We start from the raw sequence: 18,007 nt of genomic DNA, 5'->3' as shown, positions 1-18,007 counted from the left end.
TGTGAAAGATATTAAAGGTTTCCCTGATCAATGATGAACAAATCAAACAACTGTCGGGCAACTGAGCATTCTTACAGACCTTCTGGGGAAATAAATAAATTAATTGAAGGCCAAGGAAGAATTAGTTGGACAGAGAAGTCACTTGGGGAAGATGAAATGACAATGAACAGGAAGGACCAACAGGACACAATCTTTATTAATTTCTTGATGGATTCTGGGCTGGGAAATCCTTGAGTGATGATGTTTGAATTATAAATGGAAATGTACAACTCTCACTGAATGCTTGTGTGAGCAGATATGTACACAGATTGGATGTACAAAACCATGTACATGAAAGGGTGTGAAAAAGGAGGTCCTATGCGTATACTGAAGCTACTTTTCCCTGAAGCTTGAATTTAGGGCCTGAGCACTGTCCCCTGAGCCTTTTTGCTCAAGGCTAGTGTTCTACCACTTGAGTCACAGCACCACTTCTGGCTTTTTGCTGGTTACAGTAAATGGAGATGAGAGTCTCTCAGATTTATCTGCACAGGCTGGCTTTGACCCGTGATTCTCAGATTTCAGCCTCCTGAATAACTAGAATTAGAGGTGTGAGCCATCAGCCCTTGAAAATGCAGTGAATACTCTTTGTAGAAGTGGGCTATGGGAAGTCTTCTGGGGAGAGGTGAGTTTTGAGAAGGGATCAGAGGGTGATCAGGGAGAGAAGCTGTGCTGAGGACATATGATGGTTCAGAATGTGGGCAGATGTGTGCAACAGTGGCATATGTGTGTGTGTGTGTGTGTGTGTGTGTGTAAGAGAGAGACAGAGAGAGAGAAGAGGAGGTCAGATAGACATAATTATAAGCAACTCCTCAGTACCTCCCCCATCAAGGGTTTGTTGATTATGGAGAGCATTTAAAGGTACTAAGCTAAAGAGAAATGGGTTCAAATGTGTTCTATAAATAAAGCATAGTATACATCTTTTATTCCTGCTTAACAATTCATATGGGGAGGATATGGTCTATGGTCTATATTAGTAGATACTCATTTGTTGCATTTGAATGGTGCATTCTGTTGGTGTTTACAGTGTTTAATCAATCTCCTATGTTAAACAATTAAGATATTGGAGAACAGTATCTTTTTTTCCCTCCTATTACTGGGGCTTGAACTCAGAGCCTGTGCTCTGTCCCTTAAGTGTTTTTTTTGCTCTTGAGGTTGACATATATCATTGGAGCCACCTCTCCATTTCTGACTTTCTGCTGTTTAATTAGAGATAAGTGTCTCATGGACTTTCTTTCTTGGGCTGGCTTTGAACTATGATCTTCAAGTATCAGGCTTCTGAGCATCTAAGATTACAGGCATGAGCCATCAGCTCCTGGCTGGAGAGAAGGTTTTGAAGGCAATGAAGAATTCAGTTTAGGACATGTTTTGATGAGATGTTATCACCCAGATAGAAAGGGATATGTAGAAGATGAAGATGCTCAGATATGTCCTGGTGGGATTTGGAAACAAGACCTGACAATGTAGGCTTGAATTTAGGATCATTAATTAGTAGACGGATTATTTAAACTCAGAAGAGAGAATTTAATGGCCAAAGAAAATGCACAACTTTTACAAAAGGAACAATAGACAACAACTTTGAAAAGTACTAATTTTTAGGCAGTGAGTTGATGAATGAGTTTGGGAAGGAAAAGTGAGAGGAAGGGGATGCAGGAGGGTACCATGCCAGGGGTACAGGGGACAAGAATCGATCTTCCTAATTTCTGGAGAGATGAGACAAGGTGTGGCTGCCACTATCACGGTCCCCATTCCACAGTGGCTAGATGTCTTGCCAAGAAGAACACAATTATAAGAGATAAAATGGGATTGCAGATCCTGGTCTTCTAGCCCCAGTCTTAACAGAGTTAGCACTAGATCTTACTCAGGTAATTAAGGAAAGAGAGTATAAAAGAATAGCAGGATAAGCTTCAGAAGCTAAAATTAACATGGAATCTGTAGGAGATAGAATATGTAGAAAAAAAAGATCACGTTCTTAAATTATAGCAGGCAAAGAAGGATATCTCAAAATAGCCTATGAGGGAAAGCTGATAAAAAGCCTTAAAACATGAAAAGTTGACTTTCAAATTTTAGAATATGGTAGATAAAGTGATTCAAGAAGCCAGGTGGCTTCTTGGTGGCTCATACCTGTAATCCTAGCTACTCAGGAAGCTGAGATGTAAAGATCAGGGTTTGAAGCCAGTTTGTGCAGGAAAATCCAAGAAACTTAGCTCCAATTAACTAGCAAAACGCTAGAAGCAGAGCTATAGCTCAACTGAGAAGAGTGCCAGAGTTGAGCAAAAAACTTCAGGGACAGCACCTAGACTCAGAGTTCAAGTCCCAGTACCAGCACATGCATGCAGCCCCCCTTCTGCAGTCCTCCCCCTTGCCCCCCAATTTAAGAAGCTCGTATAATACAGCAGGTACTGAACATAAGGAACACAATGTTGTTCTTTAAAACTTTTTTCATGGCATGGGAATGGGGCTTAGTGGTAGAGTGCTTGCCTACCATGCATGAAGCCTTGGGTTTGATTCCTCAGCACCACATAAGCAGAAAAAGCCAGAAATGGCGCTGTGGCTCAAGTGGTAGAGTGCTAGCCTTGAACAAAAAGAAGCCAGGGACAGTGCTCAGGCCCTGTGTCCCAAGCCCCAGGATTGGCAAAAACAAAAAGAAAACTTCTTTCATTGAGTTTTAAACATAAAGAAACATGGCAAATCTAGTAAAGTTAATCTAAAGTTATCTAATTGTAACTATTTACATAACCATGGTACAACACACAAGGCAGGAAATTAATAGTACATAAATAATATACAGAATAGTTTCACTCTCCTAAACACCCTTTGCCTGCCTACTCTTCTATCTCTTCTTCCTAACTGCTAGTGACTGATTTTTTTCATATAATTTTGTCTTTTCCAAGATGTCTTCTAGTTGGAATCATCTAACACACAGTCTCTTTGGGACTAGTTTCGTGATTTCAGTATTCTATCATACCTGACTCTAGTTTGGATGCTTGTTCATTTCTTCTCTTGACATGGTGTTGTCAGTCTTTTAGAATTCCCTGTAATGTTTTAAGACTGAAGTGTGGGTTACCAAGTGTGTACTTGGTAACAGACATTTCTCTACATGAATATTATGATCTCAGTGCTAAGCTGAGAGAGAGTAAAGTGTTCTGCAACCTTATGTTCAGAGCTCTGTCTTCTTTTAGTTGTTGTCTTTTCATCTGAAAGTGCAACAAGATGGCTGGAGGAAGGTAGATTTGGACATTTCCCTGGTCATGGGGAAAGGAGTCTCTGATAAAACCAAAGCAGGCAGGATTTTACTTACTGATGTTGCAAATCTCACTAAAAACCCCCACAATTTTCTGCAGTACTTCAAAACCATTCCTTTTCCTGTGATGTTATGCCCCCGATGGAGCTCAGAAGTTTTCTTTTTTTTTAAAAAAAACTTTGGTCAGCATTAGTATGAAGTGGTAACTTCTATGTTCCTTGCATACTGGACTGAAAACACAGTTCATTAATGAATCTTGCCTCCAACAATTATTACTGTGGCATTGGCTCATATTGATTTTCTCTCATTTTTCTACATTAACTAGTTGGCATTCTTCAAGAAAGAGCTTTTCTGTCTGTTCCATATATCTATTTATGAAGTCATTTTTGTATTTTTATGGAAAAACAGATATTGATTTAATTCTAAGGACTATAATCTGATACTATCAATATTTACTCTGAAACTCAAATTATTGTAATTTGGGCCATCGAGTATTCCTTCTGCTTGGTATGTACATAGTATAGACATTTAAATTTTCTTTTGGTTACACTTACCTTACAAAGAGAGGGTTTGTATGGAAATATGGAAACTGATTTTTTTTAAATATGTTAAGCCTTAGGGGTTTAAGAATCATTTTAATAAGATGTGCATACAGTGAGAGGTGAAAAAAAACAACTATTGAATAGATAAAAAAAACTTTAGGCTTTCCTTAAGAAGTAACAAGTTCAGTGATGGAACTGGGAGAAAATTGTGGAACAATGGCTAATGCCATTCTTGTTCTTGTATTTTAGTGGAGCAAACAAAAGCAGAAAAGTCTTTGGGAATTTCTAGCCAGATCTTTCACCATTCTGTTATGCAATTCTAGTTCTTTTTACAATTTATATGGAGAAACGGTAGGCTAATATATAAAAGGTATTTCTAAGAAAAGAGTCAGTTAGGATGATTTTGCTTTGCCAGATATCAATGTAAGTCACAAACTATTCCATATTTTATAGTGCGGTTTTTGACAATAAAATAAACATACGAATCAAGTAGGGACCAGAACTCAATATGTCCATGTGTGGAAAATGATATCAATAGCAAAAGAATTCACCAAGATACTTTCAAGATAATTGTTTCTTTGATGAATTAAAACCATGACAACAGATCCCTACCTCACACCATATTAAAAAATCAATTGTTATACCAAATAATTAATCAATTATTGTATCAAATTGCTAAAGAGAAAGGGAAAAGTTTAAACCTTCCAAAGGCAAAATAGAATACTAATTAATAAGCTTGGGAGAGGAAAGGATTTCTTAAAACTCAAGTAATACAAATTACAAGGGATTATAATTGATAATACTAATGCTAAATCACATATTTTTATTTAAAGACACTACAGAGAATATGTTTCATACATTCAACAATATAGCCTGTAGTTCATATTCATGTACCTTATTAATATCTAGAGTCTTAAGGAACTATATGATTAAATGACACAAAGACAAACAAATCCATGAAAGTGTTCCAAGGATCAAGATAAAAAATGAGAATTTCCAAGAAATGTATCCTAAATGTATCCTAATGTATGAAACTGTAACCTCTCTGTAATTCAGTTTGATAATAAAAAAAAAAAAATATATATATATAAAATGAGAATTTCACAGGAGAGAAAATCGAATTGGCTGCTTAATGTATTAAAACATACAGTAAATGTATTAAAATGCTCATTAGTAATCAATAAAGTGAAAATGAGAACAATGAGACAATCTCAGCAAGAAGAAGAAGCAAGTAGGAAGAATCTGACAGCATTCATTGCTTCCTTTCATGCAGGTCCCCAGGTTTGACATAAAACTAGGCTCAAATTTTAGATTTGTTACTTATTAGGCATGTGACCGTTGACAAGCCATTCAAACTCCAGTTGTGGTTTCCTCACCTGAAAAGTGTAGCATATAACTTTTTTTGCAGCTATGAGGAACAAAGGTAATGCACACTGTACAACGGGCATCAAGTTTGGCCTACAGGAAGGTTCCTAGATGAAACCCTTGGAGCAAATACAGAGTGGGAGCCAACCATGCAACCTCTAGACTACAGGCTCATGGAGCAGAATTAGCTCAATGCAAATGGGTCAGGGATTTAAACACCTTTCCTCAAAGTCAAGCACAACACTAATAGCAGCTGCTGCAATAATTAATTGAGGGTTTACTATGTGCCAGGCACTGAGTGTGGTGGTTTATATTCATTATTTCATCTAATCCTCATTACTTTGTAAAATAGTCTTCTTATTTCCATTTTATGGTTGAAGAAATTGAAAGTCAAAGAGCTTAATTAACTTGCCCAAGGTCACACATTGCTAGTCATTAATAGCTCTGGGGGTGGGACACAGTTCTGTCTGCCTTGACTATAATTCTCTAGTGTAGATGACTCCCTTAGCAAGCAGATCTAGAAACAGAGCTTCTGTCTTATAACCTCCACAATTAGTGGAATCAAGATTAATTTAGGTACATGGAAGTCTCCGGAATTGATACCAATATTTTTAAAAAATAGGGTAAAAGTGTGGGTTAAAATTCTAGAAGTGTGTTATTAGGATTATCAATCTTTTACCAGGGTGTCACCATTTAAATTTTTTGAATAATTACTTATTTATTGTCAAAGTAATGTACAGAGGGGTTACAGTTTCATATGTAAGGCAGTGGATACATTTCTTGTACAAATTGTTACCTCCTCCCTCATTTCCCCCCTCCCCCCTCCCCCCTCCCCGTTTCCCTCTCCCCCCATGAGTTGTTTAGTTGGTTTACACCAAATGCTTTTGTAAGTATTGCTTTTGGAGTCACTGTCTTTTAATCCCTTGTCTCTCGATTTTGATATTCCCTTTCACTTCCCTAGTTCTAATACCAGTATATACAGTTTCCAGGGTACTCAGATGAGATACAGTGATAGCTCACAGGCAACCATAGGCAGGGGCTACAAGAGGATCATCATTTTTGGCTGAACTAAAAGAAAGGAAAAGAGGAGAAATTAGAATCATGATCAGCTGACCTGAATACTTCCCCATTTCTACTTGCAATTCCATCTGCCTATCTTGAGGGACTCCATACTCTAAAGACCTGCAGAAATAATTGAAACTCACTCAGAATGGAAAAGAATGTTAAAATTATTGATATTTGTTCACCCACAAAACAAACAAAAACACCCACAATGGTTAAAGTCTTGCTTCTTTCAATTTCTCCAAGCCAGAATCTTTCCCATTCAATCTTTGTGTTATTAGTGAGCTTTCCAAAAGCAATGACTCAGAGTAAGACAGCACTTAATAGTCTTTAGTGTTTTGCCCAGGCTAAGTGACTGCTCAATGCATCCTGGTTACAATGTTGAGGTAGCATCATCTATCTTCAAAGGGCTGTAATTGTTAACAAGAACAAAAACAATGAAAATAGCTTATTTTAATTTTATGTGGTGCCAAGTACTGTGCTGAGTGCTTGATATAAATTGTCTCCCTTAATCCTCAGGAATAGCTTTGGTCACATAAATGTTATTATTAAATCCAATTTACAGATCCAAAGCACAGAGGTTTAGGTCTATTACACTTTTAGCATCTGTAGACTGAACGCTAATTCACTTGGCAGCACTTAGAAAACATCACAGAGCTTTCAGAGTTGTGCCTAAGCTCCTTTGGGTTAAACATTTCTGTTTAATTAGTTCTTTGCATTTCATGTTTTGTAGAAATTGTGGAAATAGGAGACATGTAATAAGAAGGGAAGAGATCTTTATTTCTTCACATTTAAGTATCCTGGGGCCTCTGACAAGTTTTTTTTTATTGCCTTCCTGTACTTTTTTCTTTAAGCTGAAAGGCTGGCACTGTAGCAAGGGGGAAAGTCTATCTTTATTTTCTATCACAATCATTTTATTCCAATATTTGCAGAAAGTATACTAAATTCAAGAATTTTGCATCGATAAATTATTTTAGAAATGTTTAGGTATAATGAATATTCAGAGTAGGCCATTCAAAAGAGAAAGGGAACAAAAATAATGAGTATTACAAACATCAAGAAGAATGGAGGACTTCACAAAGTTGACTGATGTTGTTTTGCTCTGATGAAGCTATGGGTGCCCTTATGAACAGCCTGAGTTTTTTTTTTTAAACTTTTTTCTTTATTGTCAAAGTGTGGTACAGAGAGGTTACAGATTTATAAGTAAGGCAGGGAGTACATTTCTTGTTCAACTTGCTACCTCCTCCCTCATTTCCCCCCCTCACCCTTCCTTTTCCCCTCAAGAGTTGTGCAGTTGATTTACACCAAATGGTTTTATAAGTATTGCTTTTGGAATGGTTTGTCTTTTTGTCCTTTGTCTCTCAATTTTGATATTCCCTTTTCCTTTCCCAGTTCTAATACCCATATAAACAGTATCCAGGGTATTCGGATGAGATATGGTGGTAGCAGGGGTACAGCCACAGGAAGGGAATACAAGAGAAACAAAACTAAACAAAACAATCAAACAAACAGACAAGAAAAACAAAACAAAGCAAAAAAAATGCAAAAGGTCCAGTTTCACATGGTATGTTGATAATAATTATAACAGTGATATAACTCTGGTTTCCATAACATGAAGTTCATTTCACTTGGCATCATCTTATGTGATCATATGTGTGTAGCTATTGGGTTATTTTGATCTTCTATCATGACTAGCCTAATCATGTACTAGCTATTCCCTATGAGGGACACCATGGGGTTTATGTTTCTTTGGGTCTGGGTCACTTCACTTAATACGATTTTTTTTCCAAGTACTTCCATTTCCTTACGAACAGGGCAGTGTCATTCCATCTGAAGAAGGCATAGAATTCCATTGTGTATATGTACCACATTTTCCTGATCCACTCATCTACTGAGGAGCATCTCAGTTGGTTCCATGTTTTAGTGGTGACAAGTTGTGCTGCGATGAACATAGCTGTGCTGGTGGCTTTACTGTGGTCTTGCTTGTAGTCTTTTGGGTAGATGCCCAAAAGTGGGGCTGCTGGGTCGTAGGGGAGCTCTATGTTTAGCCTTCTTAGGAACCTCCACACTGCTTTCCAGAGGGGTTGAACAAATTTGCATTCCCACCAACAATGTAGTAGGGTTCCCTTTTGGCCACAGCCTCCTCAGCATTTTCTATTATTGGATTTCCTGATAATGGACATTCTTACTGGGGTGAGGTGGAATCTCAAGGTTGTTTTGGTTTGCATTTCTTTTATGGCCAGTGATGTAGAGCACTTTTCATGTGACTCTTGGCCATTCTCATTTCCTCTTCAGAGAAGTTTCTTTTTAGGTCTTTAGCCCATGTGTTGAGAGGGCTGTTGGTTCTTTGATTATTTGTTTTGGAGTAATTTAATTTTTTTGAGTTCTGTGTATATTTTAGATATCAGGCCTTTGTCTGTTGTATGTCTGGTAAAGATCTTTTCCCAATCTGTGAGCTTTCTATTTATCTTGAAAGCTATGTCCTTTGCCCTGCAGCAGCTCTGCAGTTTGATACAGTCCCACTTGTCCAACCTTTCTTTGATTTGTTGTGTTTCTGGGCCTTTGTTGAGGAAGTTTCTTCTAGTGCCAAGGAGTCCTAGAGTTTCTCCTATTCCTTCTGTAGTGTTTTCAGGGTATCTGATTTTATTTCGAGGTCTTTGATCCATTTTGAATTGATTTTGGTGCTGGGTGGTAAATAGCGATCTAGTTTTAGTTTGCTACAGGTGTTGACCCAGTTTTGCCAGCACAATTGTTGAAGAGGCTGTCTTTGTTCCAACCTACATTTTAACACCTTTGTCAAAGATTAGTTAGCTGTAGGTCTGTGGGTTCATTTCTGGGTCTTCAGTTCTGTTCCATTGGTCCTGGGGTCTGTTCTTGTGCCAGTACCAAGCTGTTTTTATTACTATAGCTTTGTAATACAACTTACTGATATTCCTCCGGCACTGTTCTTTATACTTAGGATTGTTTTTGCTTTTGGGGTTTTTCTTTATTGTTCCATATGAATTTCTGAATTGCTTCCTCTATTTCACTGAAGAATGGTGTTGGGATATTGATGGGTATTGCATTGAATTTGTCAATAGCTTTTGTTAATATTGCCATTTTCATGATGTTAATCCTTCCATGGAGCATGGGAGGTCTTGCCATTTCTTGAGTTCTGCCTTAATTTCCTTTTTCAGGTTTTTAAAGTTCTCATCATAGAGTTCTTTCACTTCTTTGGTTAAGGTTATTCCTAGGTATTTTATGGTTTTTGTGGCTGTTGCAAAAGGTGAAAAGGTGTTGTTTTTCTGATTTCAGCCTTGTTCTTCTGGTTGTTGGCATATATAAAAGCCATTGATTTCTGAGGATTTATTTTATAACCTGCTACTTTGCCAAAGTTTTGGATCAGCTCTAGTAGCTTGGGAGTAGAGTCTGTGGGGTTCTTTAGGTATAGGATCTTGTCGTCTGTGAAAAGAGAAAGTTTAACTTCATCTTTTCCTATTTGGATCCTTTTTATGTTTTCTTCTTGCCTAATTGCTCTGGCTAGGAATTCTAGTACTATGTTGAAGAGGAGAGGAGAGAGTGGACATCCTTATCTTGCTCCTGATTTTAAAGGGAATGACAGCCTGAGGTTTTAAAAAAGATCTTTTTTTTTTCTCAAGAGGGGTGCTGGTGGCCTATTATCCTAGCTACTTAGGAAGCTGAGATCTGAGGATCACAATTTGAAGCCATCCTGGACAGAAAAGTTGCTGTGAGACTCTTATCTCCAATAAAACATTCAAAAACCATAATTGGCACTGTGGCTCAAGTGGTAGAGCTCCCAGCCTTGAGCTCAAAGAGGCTCAGGGACAATGCCCAGGCCCTGAGTTTAAGCCCCATGACTAACAATTTTTTTCTCTGTTTTTATAAAAAAGACTTGGTATTCTTATGATAATTTATAATTTGGAAGATGTCCAAAAACTCCAACGTTGCTATACTGCTTTACTAACACTATCTTATAATCATTTCTTATAAGATTTGATACATATATTTCTGCAGTGTGTGTGTGTGTGTGTGTGTGTGTGTGTGTGTGTTTGTGTGTGTGTGTAGGTCCGGGGGCTTAAATTCAGAACCTGGGTTCTGTCTCTGAGCTTTTTTGCTCAAGGTTAGTAACTTCATCACTTGAGCCACAGCTCCACTTCTAGCTTTTTTGCTGGCTAATTAAAAAAATCTATAGAATTTGTTTCCTGGGCTGGTTTTGAACCACAATCCTCAGATCTGAGTAGCTAAGATTACAGGTGCAAGCTATTAGTGCCTGGCTAATTCTGCAATTTCAAATCTTTAAAATAAAAGAGATAGTTATAAACTTGAAGTTGTCCTATATTCATATTTTCCCTTTGAAACCACAAAGACTGTACTTCTACTCCTTACCTGAAAATTGGAGGAGCTCCAGTTGAAAAGTGGGATAGTTGACTTATGTCATGGAAAATGACCAAATCTATCTTTATTAATGTCTGTTAGGAATCACACACCAAGATGCAGTATTTTCAAAGTGTTTGTGATAGGATTCATATAGCTTTGTACTATCTAGGGAACATGAAAGTCACTTGATGGTGGAATAATCTAATTCATTTCCCATCACATAATCTTCCAACATATATGGTTCTTACGATTAAAACCAGATCACAGTAAAGCTGTTCTACAATGGCAAAGTATCTTCAGTAGACAGAAAGGAGGTCCTTAGGCCGGTGGCCAGTATATAAATAAAAATTACCTGAAGGCTTTACTTGAAATTTATGAAGTTACTTTAGCATGAACTATCTGTTATGTATTTTGAGCCTTCTGCATTGATAGATGGATGGATTTTTTTGTACCAATCTTTGGGCTTGAACTCAGGTCCTGGGGTCTCTCCTTAAGCTTTCATGCTCAAAGCCAGTGCTCTATCACTGGAGCCACAGCTCCACATCTAGGTTTTTTGGTGGCTAATTGGAGGTAAGAATCTCATGGACTTTCTTGCCTGGGCCAGTTTCAAATACTGATTTTCAGACTTCAGTCTCCTGCGCAGCAAGGATTCAAAAGGTGAGCCACTTGCTCCCAGCTAATGAATGGATTTTACACTTTTAACCAAATCAGAGCTAAGTAGAATTATTGAGTCAAATAAACTCCCAACACTGCTATCGACTCTTCAGATTTTCTTCAGAATCACTTGTCTGGAATCTACCTGTCAGAATAGTCTCCTTGTTTGCAAGATACCTAATAATCTCATTTAAAATCATAGAGTTCCATGACACAGAAAAGGCTGATATGGTTTTTCCCCGCTCCCTGTCATGATTCTGCTTCTGAGTAACTGCTTATCTTTGGAAACTTCAGTTCTATGTTACTAGATTTCTGAACACTTCAATTTATTTAGGTGTTGCTCTTTTGGCAGGCTGTGATTTATATATGAATTACTTCCAGCAAGATCAACTTTGAAGAAAAGAATAAGGAGGAGGTGAAGGCAGCAGAGGAGAAGAAACTAGAATGAAATCCACCAGACTCCCCACCTCTACTAACCTCTACCATCCAGCTTGTTGGCGAGAGTAGCCAGGAATTAAATGCATGTTAAAAGTGTGGAGCAGATTTCAAGGAAATTCCCACATAGTCTCATATTACGTGGTAAAAGAAAATCAAATATAATCAATAATCAGTTAAATGATGGCAAGAGAACCAAAGACACTCACACTGCATTAGATCCATTCAGAATGGTTTATCCATGCACCAGAAGGCAGTACAAAGGCTTACAATAGAGACTTCAGCTAATATCTGTGGTACAAGTCCTCAGAAGGGAAGAAGGAACTTCGGATGAAAAGAGAGAGAGAGGCATAAGACATGAATACCTGTACGTGTAGTGTTGTAGTACATTTCATGTTGCTATAATTGAGTACTTGATAATGAGTAATTGAACAAAGTACAGAAAGGGAGAAAGTAATCCTGGGGGCCGGAGCTGGAGAGGGGCCTCTTGCTTCTCTACTCCATGACAGAAGGCAGCCAAGGCCACGAGAACACAGGAATTCACATGTGTACTGAATCCACTCCTGTGATTATCCTAATGGTATTAATCTATTCAGAGGGGTCTGTTCTCAGGACCAAAGACCTCTTAAGAGTTCCAAAGGCATCACTTTACAACTCTGGTTGAATTGGGAGTTAAGGTTCCAATACTAGCGGATTTCTAGTGAAATAATATGTAAAGAGCTGGCTACTTGCTATTGCAGATAAAGCTTCCCAGGGAGGCTCATTTTTGAGGGCAGGGTGGAGTGAAGGTGGGTGTAATAATCTTAACTTAGTTTTGTGGTAGAATATATGATTTCACCATTTTAGCAGTTGCTTGTTGTCTCCTTAAGTGTGTTTTCTAAACCATGATAAGATAGCCTTAATTTTATTCAATCTCTATGATCATTGTGTTCCAGCTCTCTCTTCTAGTAGAATGTTACTGAAAGGACATTGACATATATATGAAAAAGAATGTGCTTATTACAAACCTGACTGATGGGTTTAGGTTTAATGTAGCCATCAAGAATAACACTTCCTGCAGTTTCTCTGGTTGAGGCCTGGCCTTCCCTGAGCCTGTGCTGGAATCTTACTGACCTATTTAACAGGAGTTTCCTAGGCAAAGGTGGATAGGTTCATACAATCTCAGGTATTCAAATTTCCATAGTGGTCACAAATAGTTTCTTTTGGATGAGACACCTCCTGGTCCACTTCATTGGGAATCACAACATTTGTATTTCTCAGATTACATAATAATGGCATTCTTTCATATTTGGTAATGACTTTCAATACCAGAAATAGGAGTAGTTGGCATTTCAGAAGAAATAACCTTGGTGTGTTGACTTTACCAGTGAGTTTTAATATAATGTGAAAAGCCTAAAGCAAACTATTCAAATCCCCAAAAGTTTGGTTGATAAGAATGAGTACTGTATGTATGGATTTGCATTCAAAATCTAATATCCAAGAGACACTAAGATAGTCTTGTCCCCTGTTTATAGTATTCTTTCCCTTGGGGCTGGGTGGGAGGAGAGGATGAGGTACACTTTATATTGAAAGATGTAATTACAAAGGAAACTAAGATGTAAACTGTTATGGCTAGTAACAATTGCATCTGCTTTTTCATTGGGAACTCCACATTAGCATAACCACCAATTATCAGGAATTCTTTCAAGGAGCATTCTCAACTAGTATTAGTAGATACAGCTATTTTACGGCAAGGAGACACTTGTCAAAAACAACAAAAATCATAGTATTCAAATGGCTAAGGTATAAGGATTGAAAGAAAGTTTAAGACTAGCCTGGGCCACATAGAGAATCTGAGGTCATTTGGGACTAATAGCAAGTCTCTGAATAAAAGACAAACAACAACAAAAGAAACTACTATGGAATATCCATATTACGCAGAGAATGCTGATAAATTCCTCATCTCCTACTTCTTCTTGTCTACTGTTTTTAGAGCTAATGAAAAATTCTTGTCTTTACTTGGACTCCAACAACTAGACTTGATAAAATTAAATTTGCTTTTTCTACGGAAAACTAAATAAATATTACTATAGCTACCCCATTACCAAGATGTTTTTCTGAGTTAACTCTTGCAAGAACAAATAAAAATCTGGAACAAATTTGTTCATTTTTACAGTATTAAGTATCCCAGAATTATTAATTTAGGCTGTTGTTTAATAACCAGCTTCCTTTATGTTCCCAGAATTATTTGCTTCCTGCTCTTTAAAGCCTCTACAAGCATAACACTTTCAGTTTTTGTACTATTTGCAGTCTAGGCCAGAAGTTGTATTTAGGCTTCTGTTGATTTTTTGATTGGATTCAAACATTTAGTCAATCCCTCTTAATGAATGCCATTTTGCAAACCATTGTTATCTCTGTATGCCGAACCTAAGATGTTCAGCTTTATTTGTAGCTAGTGACATTTATAAAATTTCCTTCCTTGGGTGTGTGTGGGGGTGAATAAAACCAAAGAACATTGTATACATGTGTGAAAATGTCACTATGAAACCTATAATGTTGTACAATTAAAACAAACTCCTTTTTTTGTGAAGCATGGGACTAAAAGAGGTTTCATTTCCCTCCATTCCCACATCTAGGCAAGTAAGAGCCAAGGATTAGTCAGCCAGAGAAAACAAAAAGTATAAGAAGTCATATGTGAACACATGAGATAAAACTCATTTGAAAACTAGTAAAAGAAAAAATATAAAATGTGAAAAATAGAGTAATAAAGACCTAATTCTTCAAGGTGGGTGGTAACACACAGGTCAAAAGACGGTAGGCTATATTGGTTGGTTAACTGAGAAGTAAGAGAAAATACTCATCATCGAGTTGACTTTAGGCAAGTCCTGGAACCATCTTACACAGGTGTAATTAATATCATTCTCCCAGTGTTAAAGCAGGGAACCTCTTTAGCTTCCATTTAGATTCCTGGTTCTGATTCAAAGTGTATACTTAGCCTAATCCTAGAAAAGATCCCCATTGTCTCACCAAATACCTAGAGTGCTAAAGTAGAGGAGTCAGAATTCATAGGCTTCTATATGCTGAGGGAGTTTGCCAAGGGACGGAATTGAGTATGAAGAGATGGATCTCAGAACAACATCCATAACAGAAAGCTTTGCTCCTCACAGGTGAGAAGGAATTCCAGTGTAGAACTGAGAAAGTTGTACAATTCATCATCCTTTATGTAAGTGCGTGTTTTGAGGATGAGGATATTAGGAACTGCTTCACAAGGTTCTCATTCACACAGGCAGCAGCACTTTGGCCATCTCTAATAAACCATGGTGCTACCTGTCAGATGCCATGTCTGTGACAAATGGGTTTTTGGGATCCCTTCCATGAGAAAGGATTTCATATCCAGAGCTCAAGAATCACTGAATTGTGTCATTACAGTCTGGACTGGAAGCATTCTCAAGAGCAAGAGGTCAAGTTCACTTCCAACATCTATGGAAGTTTTCCCATCATTGTTGGTGACCTCATGGCTGGAAAGTTTGAATTTTGCTAAGAGCTATGTACATGGAATCGCTTTAATTAAAGAAAAAGATACTCAATAATTGTTGGCTTGACATTTATAAGACAATAATTTGGGTAAAATAATATTCCATGAGAGAAATGGAGAGTTCTCTTATACGATTACCAGAATTTGAGAATAAAATTAATTTAACTTTAAATAAATCTTCACAAATTATAACAAACATACCGAGCAGCTTCTGAATATCTCTCCAGACATCTAAATACTGTTGCTTGACGAAGATGATTTCGGAAATAGGCTGGGTTTAAAACAATGCTCCTATAAAAAGATAAAGAAATACAAACATTATTAGGTTTTAAAAAGACACTTCCCAGAAGAGTACAGGAATGAAATCACATACATTCAAACATTCATCTTTACTCTCTTGTTTTAAAAGACAGTAATAAATGAAGAAGCTTTTTCTTTCTGCAATTGTCAGTTAAGACAAATAAACAAGCATTATTGAAATACAAATTAAGTTTGCATTATAAAAGCAACTTTGTAGCACTGAATATGTTTTGTAGATCTGATAGTGACAAAGAATTTTAATCTAACTGATACTGTGTATAAGACATGGAAATATTCATACGTTATTTGTGGTATTTGTCCAGAGGAGGCAGCTTTGAATTCAGTGCCTCACACTCACTGGTCAAGTGCTCTACCACTCCAGGCACGTCCACTCCCAGTCCTGATTTTTTGCTGATGACTTTTAAGATAAGGTTTTGGTTGTGTGTCTAGATTATATGTGTCCAGATCCACCCATTTCAGGCTGTCTATTGTTGCTGAGATGACAGGCAAACGCTATCACATTCACCTTTGGTCTGTTCAAATGGAGTTTTGTGAACTTCTATGCCTGGGCTGGCCTAGAACCACAATCCTCCCCCTGTCAGCCTCCCATGCAGTTTAGCATGACACAGGAGCACCAACATGTCTAGCAACATGTTGAGAAGGGATCTCTTGAACTTTCTGGTATGGGATGGCCTCTCAGCTTTCCAACTAGCCAGGATTACAGGAATGAACTACTGATACCTGGCTATGGGGTCTCTGCTTTTAATGAAAGAAGAGGTGATAACTACTGGAATTTGGTTAAAAGTAGTTGCAATTTAAGCAGCATGCTCATTTTGAGCTACATAATTAGGCTCTGTGTCTTCTTGCAGCTCGATAATGTGGGACTATGGGAAGATCCCTAGACTTTAAGTTAAGGAAGGTGGTCTTGTTTCTGCTACCATTGGTTCGGGCCTTCCTCACACTGGGCCTCCTGTTTTTCTTGATTGATTGTATGAGGCTGGACCTGTTGATAAGATGATCACTTGCCTTTCCTCTGAATCACTCATTATCCTTAAAGTTCTGGAATTTTAATCCAAACCCAGAAAGGAAGATGATCATTACTTAGCTGCTTCTTCCCTAGAAATAAACTAGTAGGTATTCCTCCTTGCTTCCCTGAGAGCCATTGTAGAGGGAAATAGATTCAGTCCAGTCCATACCAGTCACCAGATGGGAATAGGGACACAGCTATCAGTGAAGTTTGAAATATAACTTCTACTACATTTATTGATGTTGGATTCAAAATATTACAGAACCAACACCAGGATTACCAACTCATCTTTTGTGAGTCTATTTTCACTATCTGATAAAAATCTCTTGGAAATGGTTTATTTAATTCTATCTATCTATCATCTATCTTTCTGTCTGTCTGTCTAGTGCTAGTCCTGGGGCTTGAAATCAGGGCCTGGACACTGAGTTTTTGTGTTCAAGGCTGTTGCTTTACCAAGCTGAACTGTAGCTTCACTTCTGACTTTTTGGTGGTTAATCGGATACTTTCCTGCTCTGCCTGACTTTGAACTGGGATCCTCAGATCTCAGCTTCCTGAGTAACTAGGATTACAGGTGTAAGCCACTGGTGCCTGGCCTGGTTTAATTTAGAAGTAAATGGTTCTTAACATTTCTTGGAGAGATTTATAGAACTGTTTGAAAACAGTTGTCCAGTTTTAGAGAATCTGTGTGACTTTTTCAGAGTTATTCATGAACTTCAGGGTAAAAAACACACAGACTGAAAGAATTCTTTTCTCAGAATTATTGCTCATGGAAAAGCAAGGGTAGGATAAAGCCATAAATCTGGCCTGTGCAGAATTACAGAATTATATGATCATAAGGTGGATGGATGCAGTTCACTTCCAACACAAACAGAAATCAGAGAGGTTATAAAGGAACTTCATAAAAACATGGCAGAACCACTTAGTTGAAAAGCTATTTTAAGTTTGCTTTTCCTATCTTTAGCCAGAAAAAAGATACAAAGTTTTATCTTACCCCCTTTCTTATGAAGGTTCTGAATTAGAGGAAAATGAGTTAATGAGCTATTGCAGTCTATGATGAATGATTTCTGCAGATGACACAATCCTTTAAGAATACAGATCAATTTGCTTTGGTGAGTTTTCATTAAAACGTTGGAATTTTCAGGACAACCATATGTGTTAATATGATATCAAAGTAAAACTACTAGTATGCTCCACTCAAGCATTTTATTCATTGAGAAAAAGTATATTTGAAAAACATGTCTACTTACATCAGCCTTATAAAAGCAATAAAAATAAATGCAAGCCATGGTGGCTAAGAATAGAGTTTTATTTGAAAGCCTGGATTTTCTGACTTGGACCCAAATAATTTCTTCCATAACATAGTGAATTCCTGTTGCTTTATAACCATTCATTCACTTATGTACATTTTGTAAACATCAACCAAGGTGTTGAGGAAAATCTCAGAGGATTGG

The 18,007-nt window shown here is 37.5% G+C and overlaps 1 protein-coding gene across 1 annotated transcript in view; it reads right to left on the bottom strand.

The window, feature by feature from the left end:
* The window catches only part of Spata16 (spermatogenesis associated 16), a 193,677-nt gene that overhangs the window by 93,982 nt on the left and 81,688 nt on the right, over positions 1-18,007 (bottom strand). The window contains exon 3 of the mRNA XM_048347111.1: positions 15,431-15,520. Coding sequence (XP_048203068.1) covers positions 15,431-15,520 — 90 coding nt within the window. The remainder of the gene's footprint in view (positions 1-15,430; positions 15,521-18,007) is intronic.

This window comes from Perognathus longimembris, chromosome 5 (assembly GCF_023159225.1).
Source record: "Perognathus longimembris pacificus isolate PPM17 chromosome 5, ASM2315922v1, whole genome shotgun sequence".
NCBI classification, from domain to species: domain Eukaryota; kingdom Metazoa; phylum Chordata; class Mammalia; order Rodentia; family Heteromyidae; genus Perognathus; species Perognathus longimembris.
This window is presented reverse-complemented; position numbering and strand designations above follow the sequence as displayed.